We start from the raw sequence: 16,200 nt of genomic DNA on the forward strand, positions 1-16,200 counted from the left end.
TTTTGTATTTTAAATCTTCTATTGTAATATGCAACTCTCTCATGTCTTCTTTAAGTTCTGTGATCCATCTAATATTATTCTTACTCTTACTCTTCCATAATTTTTCTATTATTTTTCTACTGATTCTATTTTCTGGTGACCGTATTAGATGGCCTAAGAATGATATTCATTTCCTTTTCATTGTGCTAGTCACACAAAATAATGTATTGTAGAATTCTTTTTTATTTTTTTATTTTTTTATTTTAGAATTTGTTTTACGTCGCATCGACACAGATAGGTCTTATGGCAATGATGGGATAGGAAAGGAGTAGGAGTGGGAAGGAAGTGGCTGTGGCCTTCATTTAGGTACAGCTAAAGCATTTGCCTGGTGTGAAAATGGGTACTGTAGAATGGGGCTGTTTCCTGCGCAGTGCAAGATGAAGATCTTCATCCTTATTTCTAAATGCATCCGCTTTTTACCCTGCATGACAATGCCCACTGTCCTAAAGCTGCTCCTGTGAGGGAATTATTGGCATGGCGGAGGTGGGAGGTCCTGGAACATCCACCCTGTTCACCAGACACGAGTCCCTGTGACTTCGATCTATTCCCTAAACTAAACGAACCACTCCAAGGGAAGTGTTTTCACACATAAGATGCCATTCTTCAAGCGGTAGGATGCTCCATCATGGATAGCAACAAAAGCGTTACTGCTACTGGTATCCCGTGCCTTCCACGTATCTGGAAACAGGTGCAATGTGTTGCAGGTGATCACAGGAAAGATCTGGAGAGGTATTTCGGTTCTACTGTGTACAATAAATGGTTTCACATATATGCATATGTTGCCACTACTTTTCTTCCAGCCTTCATAAATGAGCTCAGAGTCAGTACCAAAATGCCATTTTTACAGCTTCAAAAATAAATACAGTAACTATTAGAAGTAATGCTGTTTTCCCTGAGGCTTATAATTTATAAAGAATATTTTATCCACAGAAGGCAGCAGGAGGAGAGTTCCTAGGCTATAATGATGATGTGTTTTTATCAGAGAAATGTACAGGATTTCGAAACTATGCTTTAGCTTACCTCATGAAGGAGCAAAAGTGCTTTCCAGAAATGGCTGATGTTGAAGAAGTACTTAGCCTGTATTTCAGTGTAAGTATTTTTTTTGATAACTACATATCTTGTATCATAAGTAGAAAATGCATAATGCAGTTTGTTACATAAAGAATAAATATGATACCAAGTAACCACTAACCACAAAAGTTATTAAAAGGTGATTGCAGTCTCTGTAGATACCTCGAAAGGTTATTTTCACATCAGAGATGATGAATTTATAGTTGTAGATACCGGGGTGGAGTGGGTGGATCATTTTGAGAATTTTTACACTGACTGACAGAGCAAATGCAACACCAAGAAGGAGTGGTCAGAACTTTATGCCAATTGCAGGGTAGGTATGCTCATGATGTGAAATGCGCCGCTGTGCTGCGCACGTAGCGAACGATAAATGGGACACGGCGTTGGCGAATGGCCCACTTCGTACTGTGATTTCTCAGCCGACAGTCATTGTAGAACGTGCTGTCGTGTGCCACAGGACACGTGTATAGCTAAGAATGCCAGGCCGCCATCAACGGAGGCATTTCCAGCAGACAGACGACTTTACGAGGGGTATGGTGATCGGGCTGAGAAGGGCAGGTTGGTCGCTTCGTCAAATCGCAGCCGATACCCATAGGGATGTGTCCACGGTGCAGCGCCTGTGGCGAAGATGGTTGGCGCAGGGACATGTGGCACGTGCGAGGGGTCCAGGCGCAGCCCGAGTGACGTCAGCACGCGAGGATCGGCGCATCCGCCGCCAAGCGGTGGCAGCCCCGCACGCCACGTCAACCGCCATTCTTCAGCATGTGCAAGACACCCTGGCTGTTCCAATATCGACCAGAACAATTTCCCGTCGATTGGTTGAAGGAGGCCTGCACTCCCGGCGTCCACTCAGAAGACTACCATTGACTCCACAGCATAGACGTGCACGCCTGGCATGGTGCCGGGCTAGAGCGACTTGGATGAGGCAATGGCGGAACGTCGTGTTCTCCGATGAGTCACGCTTCTGTTCTGTCAGTGATAGTCACCGCAGACGAGTGTGGCGTCGGCGGGGAGAAAGGTCAAATCCGGCAGTAACTGTGGAGCGCCCTACCGCTAGACAACGCGGCATCATGGTTTGAGGCGCTATTGCGTATGATTCCACGTCACCTCTAGTGCATATTCAAGGCACGTTAAATGCCCACCGCTACGTGCAGCATGCGCTGCGGCCGGTGGCACTCCCGTACCTTCAGGGGCTGCCCAATGCTCTGTTCCAGCAGGATAATGCCCGCCCACACACTGCTCGCATCTCCCAACAGGCTCTACAAGGTGTACAGATGCTTCCGTGGCCAGCGTACTCTCCGGATCTCTCACCAATCGAACACGTGTGGGATCTCATTGGACGCCGTTTGCAAACTCTGCCCCAGCCTCGTACGGACGACCAACTGTGGCAAATGGTTGACAGAGAATGGAGAACCATCCCTCAGGACACCATCCGCACTCTTATTGACTCTGTACCTCGACGTGTTTCTGCGTGCATCGCCGCTCGCGGTGATCCTACATCCTACTGAGTCGATGCCGTGCGCATTGTGTAACGTGCATATCGGTTTGAAATAAACATCAATTATTCGTCCGTGCCGTCTCTGTTTTTTCCCCAACTTTCATCCCTTTCGAACCACTCCTTCTTGGTGTTGCATTTGCTCTGTCAGTCAGTGTATATAAATACTAGCTGAAGTACCTGTGCTTCGCTACGGAATTCTATATTGTATACAGAATTCTAGGTTAGGTAGTGTATACATTGTGAGCAAGATTGTATTAAATTGCATAGCTCTTAATGTTATCCTAGGAACACGAGGAGGAAGTACCCAAACATCTCTTCTCATATGTAGACTGGGTTAGGGAATTTTCATTGTAATTAATGGTAGGCCCGCTTGCCTACCATCAGTCACAATCAGCTCAGGGAGTTTTCATTATAATGGCAGGCACTCACTCTCCATCTGCCTTTTGATATCCTCAGAAAGACTGTCTTAGTGGTTTTTCCCAACTGAAATGAACATAGGTCATTACAATGACATCAGTAGGAATGGCACAATTAAAAGCAATGCTTTCTTATGAAATACTCAATCAAATGAAAAACCACACATTTTCTCACTTTTAACGAACAGTACTACGCTGCCGATCTAACAGTCCAAAGTTCCAGAGCTGGAATGACCAAGCCACAGACAGCCGTGATCCATGAACACACTTTGCTTTTTTGGGGTGGGGGGCAAAAACTATGCCCTTTTACTAATCTGTTTCCTAGGAGTACCTGATGAGTCGGAAAATCTCAATTCACTACACTGGCGGCGGAAAAATCTATCTGACTTGGAGGCAAATTTTTCCTCCAAGCCAGAGGAGAAATCCCCTCTTCACTGCTAATTTGGAATAAAATGAATGCAGAATTGAATAAAAGTGAAGAGGGAGAAGTTTTTCTTAAGAAACGGCTCTTTTCAGAGTTAAATTTTGAGTTATTTAGTGAATTGTGATGCTAATATTTGGAATAGGCCTAAATTGTAATTCTAGACCAGGTCATAGTACTACTAAGTGAGCCTCTGCCTTAAGTGTGCACACTGTTCATTTGGAACAGCATGTCAGAGTAGGGATCAAATAGCTGGAATACTATAATGAACCAGTGTGTTACGTACCAGCAGTATCAGAAAATGTATGAACCAGAGGAATGGGATGCTAAAGAAGAAAGTTTTCTAACTCCCCAGCTATTTCTCGCCAATATTCAGTTAGGCTTTTATACTCGGTATGCAGCAGTAATCCCATCTATTGGAGTTGAGAGGCAGCATAAGAGACAAAAAATACCATAACAAACAATGGTCAATGTAATGTTATTGTTGATCAATATTATGTGCTTTCGATATTGTAGGCCTTCACATTTAGTTTTCTTCTGACTCTGAGATACCACTCTTATCATAGTCGGTACGGTAAAACTGAATAAAACATAAATGATCGTAAATTGTATTCTCTATAACTTTTACTATGTAGTACTTTTCAATAGGACCAATAACATAGGTATTAAAAATTTAACAAAAATAGGTGCTTTCCCCTAAACTACAATTTCATCTAGGGTGAATAAAATTGTTTATAGCTTAGACTGTAGTTTCTTATTCCCCAACTCTATATACCAATTTTCATTAAATTCAGCTGACCCATTTTCTCGTGGCTCGGCATTTGAACAGAATTGTATTTCTGTCAGGATTTGAACAGAATTGTATTTCTGTATCGGTCATGTCGACAATAACGAGGAAATACACTTTTTACTTTTCCGTAGTTTCTGTCTGTCTGTACATGCATCATGAGAAAACGGCTGAAGAGAATTTTATGAAAATTGATATGATACAATGTTAATTTTTTGTCTGTGTTCAATATATTAGTTGTTTTAAGATCTTCGCTAATTGGCTGATGATGACACTTGAAATGTGTTGAAACCGGTCCCAATAAACAGGTTGTAACTACTTTTTAGTTCAACTTACTACGGAGTATTGAAAGGTGGATCCTTCCCTATAATATTGTACATCTTCTTATTTCTCTATTCAATACGGAACAATCATGAAGTTTTTAACTTTAAATATATAGGGTCTGTCAAAAAATGTATATACACACTTTAACGAGCACAATTTTTTTTTTTGGTGTTAGTACTTAATTAAATATCACAGGTTTAACCCAAGCTTCCTGCACCTGTTCAGTTACTTTCAGTTCTCAAAATGGTTGCCTTATAGCTGCCAGACACATATCACAATGGCGGATGATTGCTTGAACAACGTGGGTCAGGTCTATGGGGATTTCTGCACATGCTGTTGCAATTTCTTGATGAAGGGCCTCCAGCATAAGTGGTTTCCTGTAATACATGGCATCCTCCAAGATCCCCCCCACAAAAGTAACAGTCCAGAAGTATTAAATTTGGTGAACAAGCTGGAAACTCAAATGCACCTCTTTGTCCTATCCAGTGTCCCTGGAGATTCTGCAAAACTCCATTTGGTGATCAAGATTGTCCTCATTTAATGCATGCAATAATCTTGGTACATACACTTTCCACTTATTGGCTTTCAGAATGTGCCATATACTCACACTACTAACCCCTGTCTCATGAGGTCACTGTGTCATTGTGTAGCAGACTTGTGAGGTTTTGTAAGAGCATTTGGTGATCAAGATTGTCCTCATTTAATGCATGCAATAATCTTGGTACATACACTTTCCACTTATTGGCTTTCAGAATGTGTCATACACTCACACTACTAACCCCTTTCTCATGAGGTCACCGTGTCATTGTGTAGCAGACTTCTGCGGTTTTCTAAGAGCATAGCTGAAGAAGCAGGATTTGTAGTTGTAGGAACTGGATCTTCTCTTGTGCACATCATAAATAATACCATGTGTCTCATACTTATCACAAAGACATATAATTGTCAAGCATGTTGAAAGGTATGTTGCTAACTCATGCCTCCATGAACATTGAACTTCAGCAGTATTTTCAAAGTGAGTACAGATTTTTCTGACAGATCCTGTATTTATGTGATATACTGACTAATCAGTATCACATCATTCCAAGGTCGTGTGACGCCTTTACATTTTTTTTTTGTGAGACATAAAATATAGCTTGACACCATGTACTGCAGTATCACAGAATTATTTATTTCTTTTGGAAAGGTGTGGAATGTAGAACAGAAATTCTGAATATGATAATTTTGTTTGCAAATTCAAACTAACTACCATAAATTCTGTAAGCCAAATATTTATGAAAACTTTAAAAATGCTAAGCAGTACTTGTATTAATTCTGAATAATATTACTAGTTTGAAAACATTTTCAAACAGATAACATTAACCACAATTTAAACTTCAAATTTACAACATCCTTGGCTAAATCATTTTTATTTTTTTCCTCATTATGCCAATAAAGCATGTCTTGTGATCTGGTAACACCTCAGCTAGCTCAAATGATGTACAGTAATTGCTGGTGCAGAGAAAGTGAACACTGTCCAGATATGGGTACATAAGTTCCATTGATTATTGAAGTTACATTTACTAGTGTAACTTTTGTGTTTGTAGCCTGTGTCGTTGCACAGTTTAAATTCCTTGACACCATATCTGTGGTCCTACCAGTGACAAATTGATGGAATGATAGGCAACCCCTCAAGGGAATCATTGATTCACCATTCAGTTTTTCACCCCAGTACATCACCTATGTTATCCATTTCTTTATAATGTAGCATAATTATACACATAACATGATAATTTGCATGAAAAAAAGGAATGCACAATGTTTGGCATGTTTGTAATTGCAAGATTAACCACTGGCCATTCGGTTAATTTAGAATGATACTGTGACACCATTTGGTGACACACAGTAAAATGCATTGCTGGAATGGGCTATGGACTTTGCTGTTCATGTAGTACCAATCTACGTATATTAACTCTTGTGAGAAAATGTGTATTATGTTCAACTTTTAATATCATTTGAAAACTTTATGCAATAATGATAAATAATAATACATAAAGAGACTGGCACACAAGATACTTTGTCTAAATGAAAAGTGGAAGGCACAACCTTTAGGGCTAAAGGAGGTTCTGGAGGGAGATATACAGGAAAGAAGAACCTTTAGGAAGAAAATTGCATAAATGAAGGATGCACCAGAGGAATTCGTCAAGTCATGCAACATCCTGATTGAAAAGTAACAAAGGAGAAGTCAAAGACTTAAGAACATCTGGAAGGATGCAAGAAAAGGAATTAAGTTTGAGAGATAGAAGATTTGGTGGATTGTGCAAACATGGTCCGTAGATAACTGTAACGAATAAGGTAAATAATAATAATAAATTCAGTCGCATGAAAGCATTTTTATCTACCAGTACATGTTTTGATCCTCACTAGACCATCCTCAGCAAGCTAGTTAACTTGACAAATGACATCTTAATGCTACTAGAAAAGTATAAAAACATTGGATACATAAAATTATGATGTATTATGAAGATAAAAAAAATTGTCATTAAAAATTAGTGAGATTATTTTAAAAGTCCTCTTGTTACTATCTTAATAATTGTACCGGGCGGTACACCTCCACTCCGCTAATTTAAAATGTGCGCCAGTTGAAACTCCTCTGCTGGAGGAAGGCTGAACTTTATCTACGCTGTTAACTCTTTACCTTCTCAGAAGATGTCACCACGTGGAAAATTTTGAGTTTTTGAACTGTGTCATTTTTGATGTGTTTTTGTTTCGCCTGAAGTAAGAAGTGTAAACTTTCTCTCCTAGAGGACACTACTGAAGATCTACAATAGTGCAACCTAGTGCGGAGTCAAAGAACTATTTTGTTGGAGAAAATTTAATTTCAAGAGTTTGTTCTTTGTTAAATTTCTTTCTGTCATTGTTTAAGTTGGCAATATTTACCCCTTTCTTCCCCTTGTTATGAATGTATCCAATCCCGAAATTCTTCTATTAATTTCTGACCAATCTGGTGTATCTTCCCCCAACTTGTATCGGTTGCGGGGTCCTACCCAATAAAATTATTGTGGGCGGGTGTTTTCATTCCCCTAACGCCTAGAACCTTCCGCGAGAGGATATAAACTGCTGATTTTCGGGTCTCAGCGCCACTTCTGTTCCATCTTTCAGTGTGTTAAGTACATAGCAGGGGGCGGGAAGCGCCTCTTTCTTCGGCAGCGGTCAACAACAAGGTAATGGCCGATTAATAACTTCTTTCTTTGCTAGCTCAGCAGTTTAACTTTCGGGGCGGGTTCTAAGCGTTCAACCATGTAACCTTTTCCTAAAATGTAACTACTCTTTTCATATATTCTCTTTTAAAGCTTCATACTGGGATAGAGAGTGCTAAACCTCTCGAGCTCCCACTCATATTGTTGTGAGGTGAACTTAGTTTTCTCAATCTATTCTTCGTTAACGTAAAACAAATTGTTCTTTTCTTAAGTCACCTCTTTAGCATGGGATTAGCCCTTGTATTAACGGCCTAGGGCCAAGTAGGTCTTAATCAAAGTGTATTAGGAGTGCAAGTTCGCCTCCTCTCAAATTGTTTTAGAGGTCATTTAATTAACCTGCTTTTCATTTAATAGACCTCAGTAGATTGGGTATTTTACCCCTGTGGTTATGTCCGTTGAGGACAGCTTGAAGGTGGAGTTTGGTGTGGCCTGGGAGAGGCTTAAATTAAAGAGCGAGTGGCTCTTTTGGAAACGGAGTGTTGTATGCCTCGAGGAGGCTTTACTGTGTAATTTGGAGCAAGTGCTCCAGGGTTTGATTGGGGTCTTCTGCCCCTTTGTTAAAATTTGTATATCGGAAAGTTGGGCTAGTTGCTCAAGAATTGTGAACTCAGGGCTCGAAGCCCAAATTCTGTAATCCCTGTAATTGTACATTTCAAATTGTGTTTCGGCTACTAAGTACCTGTTCTTTGTTATTACTTAATCTTGAAAAGAAAATATAACCTTGTTAAATTTTACATTAACTTTGATTCCGTAGTTTGAGACCCATTCACGCCCGCACCTTCTTACACCTCTACCTACCACCAAAACACGGTAACAAGTGGTAGCAGAGCGTGGTTGAATGGGTCTCAATTTAGCCCCGTTTGACGGCTAAATATTGTTTTTTCCGAACTCTAACAATTTTCTCAGTTGCTGGAATTTTTTTTGATTTTGTTTCAAAATTGTTCTGTCACCATGCCCGGCCCTCGCGATGTTCTCCATCTTAACTATTTGCGCAAAGAGGAGTTGATCTATGAATTAACTATTAGAAATGTACAATCTGGAGGCACGGTTGCAGTAGACACAAACAAGCTTAGAGAGTCCCTAGATTTGCCCATTTCCATCCCCAATTTGGGAGAGAAAGAAATTGACGACTCTCTTTCCACGATCACGGAGAATATTACTGGTCTAGCTTCTGTAGTTAGTTTTTTTGATGAAAATGATCCGTCTCCTAATCAAATTAAGCGTGTGCAAGGCAGGCTATATCATTTTTCGAATAGGGTTAACGATCTGTTGTCTCTAAAACTGAATGACGTTCAGAGGAAGGAAGCTAGTACGCTCCTGGAAAATATTTCCGAATTATCTAGTAAGGTCACTCTACTGTTGACTGGGGAAGTTCCTCCCAAATCTGATCAACCCACCATAGTGAATGCAGGTAGTGAGGAAGCGCCTCCCAAGGGAGAAGTTAATAGGAAAACCATTGCTGCCCAAACTATCTCTGCCCCATTGGACAACGAGCCTGAACGCCGTGCATCGTTGAGTAACATCCGTTCTGAATTAACTTCCTTGCCATTGAAACCTTTACCTACTATGTCACCCGGGTTTAGCAGCTTGCCTCATCCATTGGCAATGTTGCTCCGAGGTATTTCTAAGTTTTCTGTTAATACCACCAGTGATGTAATTTCATTTTTGAGATTTCTAGTTGAATTTCAGGATCATGCCCTTGTGTTTTCTCTTTCTCCATGTCAAATTTTGCAAATCATCTATCCTTATGCTATTGGTATTCTCTCTGATAAAATCGTAAGAGCCATTGCCGAGCAATCATCTATTGAGGATTTCCATGCCCATTTGTTGGCTAACTTCATCCCGGCTAGGGCCAGGTCCTCCCTTATTCAGAAGTACTATTATCGTGTACAGCGCTTGGATGAAAACTTGGCTGATTTCATACAGGACATTAAGTTTTACACTAGGGTGTTTGCCCTTCATTTTCCTGAAGATCAGATTGTACAGGCTATTGTAGAAGGCATTTCACCATCTTATAGGTCATACTTGTGTTTCGCGGCGTGCCCGCAAACTTTCTCTGAACTTGAAGCGTTGGCCGTCTCAGCGGAAGGAGTTAGGTACGCCGATTCCTTGCGTGTGGCAAAAGAACCCCCTCCTTCCTTTAGTAACACTCGGCCTCCACCTCGCCGACCAGTCACACCCCGTAAATGTTATGCTTGCGGGTCGCCTGACCATCTTCGCAATAAATGTCCATTGGTCAAAACTAGTAGGGCAAATACTGGAGCTGGTTCAGCGCAAGGCTGTTTTAAATGTGGGGCTTTCTCACATATCGCCAAGAATTGCCCAAACTCAAATAGCACCCCCTCCTGCTCAACTTCCGGTGCAAATTCCAACTATGCCAATAATAAAAAGTGACTAGTGGCTTCGGCTGAGTCGACTAATCCATCTTCCCGAGACTCAGCCCCTAGTAAACAGGTTGTAAATGCAGAGAACGATCAGCCTTCAAATTCATCTTTTGAATGCCCTAAAGAATGTCTTAGGATTGCGGCGGATACCCCCGCACCGGTTCCTTTTCTTAAGATTGAGTTAAATAACGAGCCTATAAGAGCTCTCTTAGATTCAGGAAGTGTTTGTTCGATTATTTCGGCTGAATGGTATTCTAAATTGAAAACGGTTTGTAAACTTCCTGACTATGTCTCTTCTCCTGTTCAATACGTATCGGCTAATTCATCTCCATTAGAAATTCTAGGTTCCTTACTGGTCAAAATTCGTATTTTTAAGTTTACATGGAAAGTTAAATTGTTTGTGGCCAAGCAATTGTCTTGCCCCATTATATTGGGAGCTGACTTTATTTCTCACACTGGTCTTGTGCTCGATCTCCAGTCTAGGTCGTGCACATTCAAATTTGCTTCTAATTGTAAAATCCCACTATTAAAGTGTAATTCTCTGTCATGTTCTTCTATTTCGCCTACCCAGGATGAGATGTTGTTAGACCTTAGACATCTACCTGAGGAGCAGGCTGATAGTATTCGCAAACTGTGTCAGTCGTTTCCCGAGGTGTTCTCTGATACTCTTGGTGTTACTGACCTTATTGAATACAAAATTGAGGTCACGGATTCGATTCCGGTCCGTTTTCCACCTTATAGGCTATCTCCACCTAAAATGAAGGCTCTAAAAGAAATCATCGATCAGATGTTGAAGGATGGTATTATTAGGCCCTCTAAGTCGGCGTATTCATCGCCTATTTTTCTAGTCCCGAAACCCCAAGGAGGCTTCAGGCCTGTCATTGATTACAGGGCTCTCAATCGGAAGGTGGTGTTACAATCTGTGCCCCTTCCCGACCTTCATTCTTGTTTTTCATGGTTTCGTAAGGCCAAGTTCTTTACTATCTTGGACTTGAATCAGGCCTATAATCAAATTCCCCTTGCCGAAGAGTCTAAACACCTTACTGCGTTTGCCACGGACTGGAACTTATACGAATACAACCGCGTGCCTTTCGGGCTCCCCACCGAAGCAGCTGTACTCACTAGGCTACTAGATAGGGTCTTCTCCGACATCAAATTTGAGTACTTATATCATTACTTGGATGATGTCGTCGTATTTTCAGAGACTTTTGAAGAACATCTAGATCATCTGCGAGAAGTTCTCGATCGCCTTCGTAAGGCTGGGTTAACTGTTAAGTTGTCCAAGGTTGCCTTTGCTAAGCCCTCTATGTCTTTCCTAGGGCATATTGTGTCACCTGATGGTGTAGCAGTCGATCATTCTAGAACACAGGCCATCCGTGATTTCAAACCTCCCAAGGACATTAAAGGTATCGCCAGGTTCATTGGTATGGTGAATTTCTTCAGGAAGTTTATTCCTAACTTCGCTAATAGAGCGGCGCCCTTAAACCTTCTTCGTAGGAAAGGCATCAAATTCGAGTGGGGACCTTCTCAACAAGCCGCTTTTGAAGACCTTAAATTAGCTCTTTGTAATGCCCCTGTACTTGCTATGCCTGATTTCTCGAAGAAATTCACTGTCCAAACCGACGCATCGTCGTCAGCAGTAGCTGCAGTCCTTCTTCAAGAGACTGAACTAGGGAGGCGACCCATCGCCTATGCATCTAGGACTTTGTCGGCTCAAGAAGCCAAGTATTCCATCTATGAGCTCGAAGGTTTGGCAGTCTTATTCGCCTTAGAGAAGTTCCGTCTCTATCTGGAACATGTTAAATTCGACCTGGAGACAGATAATCAAGCCTTAAGCTGGGTCATAGGTAGGCCGCGTCGTACTGGTCGTATAGCCCGTTGGGCCATCCGTATTTCTGCCTTCCAATTCGATGTCAGGCATATCAGAGGTACTGAAAATGTTGTTGCTGATGGACTCAGCCGTATGTTTTCAAACGACGTTGAGAACCATGAACCGGTCGACCGTTCATCACCTCCCGAGTCCACACTATTTGATGTTAATGCCATTTTAACTGATGCCCCCATGCTCTTTAGGGATATCGAGAAATACCAACATGAAGATCCGACGCTGGCTCCGATAATGGAAACCCTTTCTTCTGGGGAACATGTTGTCCCTTATGTTCTGAGGAATGGTGTTTTATGTTGCCCTTCGAGGCATGACAAGATGATGAAGTTTGTTGTTCCAGCGGTTCTTGTACCTATGATCTTCAAGTATTATCATGAGACCCCATTAGGAGGGCATCTTGGTATCTTTAAAACTCGTGAAAAGATTCGTGAAATGTTCATCTGGAAAGGTATGGACAGTGAAATCCGTGAACTAGTAAAGGCTTGTAAATCCTGTTTGATTAGTAAACCCACCATGTCCACCAAGGTAGGCCTTTTGTCTTCGCATCAAGCATCGCGCCCCATGGAACGCCTGTATATTGATTATGTAGGACCCTTCCCCCAGTCGAAGGGAAATGCCAACAAATTCATCCTTGTATGTGTAGATGGTTTTACCAGATTTTCTTGGTTATTTCCGACTAAGCTGGCTACCGCTCAGTCTACCATTACTTGCCTAAATTCTATTTTTGCTTCTTTTGGTCCGTGCCAATATATTGTATCTGATAATGCTAAGGCTTTTACATCTAATTTATTTCGTAAATTCTGTTTTGACTTATCCATCTCTCATGTAACTACTTCTGCGTATTACCCTCAACCATCCCTGGCTGAACGGGTTAATCGTAATCTCAGGTCCGCACTGATTGCCTATCATCATGATGATCATTCCAGGTGGGACACGTCCCTGCATTGGTTAGCTTTTGCTTTGAATTCGGCGGTTCATGAATCACATAAATTCACTCCAGCTTCTTTGATGTTCAAGTTTGTTCCCAACTCGCCGCTCTCTAACCTCTGGTCTCTGAGTGACATTCTACACGAGACAATAGATCCGGATAATATTAAAGATCTTTGGAAGAAGGCTAAAGCCAATCTTAAAGTGTCTCACGAAAAGGTCAGGGAAAGGTATGATCGTGGACGGAGACCCACCACTTTGAATGTAGGTGACCAGGTAATGGTCAAGAATTTTGTTCCCGCGGGCAAGCTTGCCCCCAGATTTCATGGGCCATGCATCATTCTCGATTTTCTTACTCCGGTTACGTTGTTAGTAAGCAATCCAGCCACCGAGAGGATATTTAGGGTTCACCTGTCATAGGTGAAACCAGTGTAAATTTTGTGTTAACTTGCTTCATATAATTTGAAAGGAATATGAAGGTTATATATTTTTTTTTTGAGTTCAACTTTTAAGGCTTTCTGCCCCTTCTATAATATTTTCTCTTATATATAAGCCTCTTGTAAAACCTTCCCCGATCCGTTAAACTGCCATTCTGTCCTTGCCTCGGCCATTACCACGCTCCCGTCTCCTGCTTCAATACACACTGTGGCTTGATTTGAGTAAATGCCATGGATATCTGCACGCCGCTGACCCCTCAACTTCCTCACCAAGCCTGTGCCCTTAAAAAAGAAAGATGATGGTCCAACACAATTCTGCCGCCAAGCTTTAATGTTTCAGTGCCCCCGCAGCCGCGCGGCGCCGTGCAGCAACTGGAGCAGAGGACGGGCCCCCTCGGCCCCAGCGAGGACGACATGTGCACGGCGAGCCGGAGCTCTCCTCCCGGCCAAGGCTGATGTGTGGCGCACGACCAGCTACTTGCCCGCAGCCTGTATATGTTCACCGCGGGCGCGGCGTGTTTCAACACCTCTGCTCCCCTCATAGTGCGGGCGAGCGGTATCTCAGGGTACTTGAGGGGTCCGAGCGGCCTCCTTTGGACGCAAGCCGCAACGGCCGGTCTGGCCATCCCACTTCATCACCATCAACTACATGAACAGTTACTATAAGTAATGACTACACTTGGGAATTTAACTGCAATATTTGGTGGACTATGCAAAATTTTTCATCACTTTTAAGTATTAAAGGTCCATCTTTGGAATTCTACTTCTACAAACTTACAAACTATTCTTCATCTGCAACAACAAAATTTTGAAACCAAATCAAACCAAATTAAGAAAACCTTATAAATTTTTTTTGGCAATTAATCTCCATATCTACATCAAAACTTGGACCTTGTTTTCAAACAATTTCATGTGTCACCCCGGGAGGAACTTTTGGGGGGGGAGGTCTGTACCGGGCGGTACACCTCCACTCCGCTAATTTAAAATGTGCGCCAGTTGAAACTCCTCTGCTGGAGGAAGGCTGAACTTTATCTACGCTGTTAACTCTTTACCTTCTCAGAAGATGTCACCACGTGGAAAATTTTGAGTTTTTGAACTGTGTCATTTTTGATGTGTTTTTGTTTCGCCTGAAGTAAGAAGTGTAAACTTTCTCTCCTAGAGGACACTACTGAAGATCTACAATAGTGCAACCTAGTGCGGAGTCAAAGAACTATTTTGTTGGAGAAAATTTAATTTCAAGAGTTTGTTCTTTGTTAAATTTCTTTCTGTCATTGTTTAAGTTGGCAATATTTACCCCTTTCTTCCCCTTGTTATGAATGTATCCAATCCCGAAATTCTTCTATTAATTTCTGACCAATCTGGTGTATCTTCCCCCAACTTGTATCGGTTGCGGGGTCCTACCCAATAAAATTATTGTGGGCGGGTGTTTTCATTCCCCTAACGCCTAGAACCTTCCGCGAGAGGATATAAACTGCTGATTTTCGGGTCTCAGCGCCACTTCTGTTCCATCTTTCAGTGTGTTAAGTACATAGCAGGGGGCGGGAAGCGCCTCTTTCTTCGGCAGCGGTCAACAACAAGGTAATGGCCGATTAATAACTTCTTTCTTTGCTAGCTCAGCAGTTTAACTTTCGGGGCGGGTTCTAAGCGTTCAACCATGTAACCTTTTCCTAAAATGTAACTACTCTTTTCATATATTCTCTTTTAAAGCTTCATACTGGGATAGAGAGTGCTAACCCTCTCGAGCTCCCACTCATATTGTTGTGAGGTGAACTTAGTTTTCTCAATCTATTCTTCATTAACATAAAACAAATTGTTCTTTTCTTAAGTCACCTCTTTAGCATGGGATTAGCCCTTGTATTAACGGCCTAGGGCCAAGTAGGTCTTAATCAAAGTGTATTAGGAGTGCAAGTTCGCCTCCTCTCAAATTGTTTTAGAGGTCATTTAATTAACCTGCTTTTCATTTAATAGACCTCAGTAGATTGGGTATTTTACCCCTGTGGTTATGTCCGTTGAGGACAGCTTGAAGGTGGAGTTTGGTGTGGCCTGGGAGAGGCTTAAATTAAAGAGCGAGTGGCTCTTTTGGAAACGGAGTGTTGTATGCCTCGAGGAGGCTTTACTGTGTAATTTGGAGCAAGTGCTCCAGGGTTTGATTGGGGTCTTCTGCCCCTTTGTTAAAATTTGTATATCGGAAAGTTGGGCTAGTTGCTCAAGAATTGTGAACTCAGGGCTCGAAGCCCAAATTCTGTAATCCCTGTAATTGTACATTTCAAATTGTGTTTCGGCTACTAAGTACCTGTTCTTTGTTATTACTTAATCTTGAAAAGAAAATATAACCTTGTTAAATTTTACATTAACTTTGATTCCGTAGTTTGAGACCCATTCACGCCCGCACCTTCTTACACCTCTACCTACCACCAAAACACGGTAACAATAATAAATAGACACTGTTCCAGTCTAACTATAACGTTGCTGTGTTGTAAAGTCCACTTGTTGCATTCTTGATGCACAATTTTGACAATGTTGTTAAGGTGTATTCTAGGCGTAAAAGGGACCGGATATTTGTGGAGTTGATTATGAAAACTCATCTTAAATTGACTGTAGTGGACCTTTTTGTTTGTAGGACGTAGCTTATATAGAAAAATGTCAACACAAAAATATCAAATGCTTAAACTAGCAGTTCCTGTGCCTGTTAGACTAGAAAAGAAAAGAAAACTACATGACTGTGTTGAAGGAAGAAGACAACCAAGTAAAAAAATGCTGACACTAGGTACTCAC

The 16,200-nt window shown here is 41.6% G+C and overlaps 1 protein-coding gene across 1 annotated transcript in view; it reads left to right on the plus strand.

Moving 5' to 3' along the window:
• LOC136879186 (glutaminase liver isoform, mitochondrial-like) overlaps positions 1 to 16,200 on the plus strand; it is a 208,494-nt gene that overhangs the window by 96,098 nt on the left and 96,196 nt on the right. The window contains exon 7 of the mRNA XM_067152957.2: positions 970 to 1,128. Coding sequence (XP_067009058.2) covers positions 970 to 1,128 — 159 coding nt within the window. The remainder of the gene's footprint in view (positions 1 to 969; positions 1,129 to 16,200) is intronic.

This window comes from Anabrus simplex, chromosome 8, assembly GCF_040414725.1.
Source record: "Anabrus simplex isolate iqAnaSimp1 chromosome 8, ASM4041472v1, whole genome shotgun sequence".
Taxonomy (NCBI): Eukaryota; Metazoa; Arthropoda; class Insecta; order Orthoptera; family Tettigoniidae; genus Anabrus; species Anabrus simplex.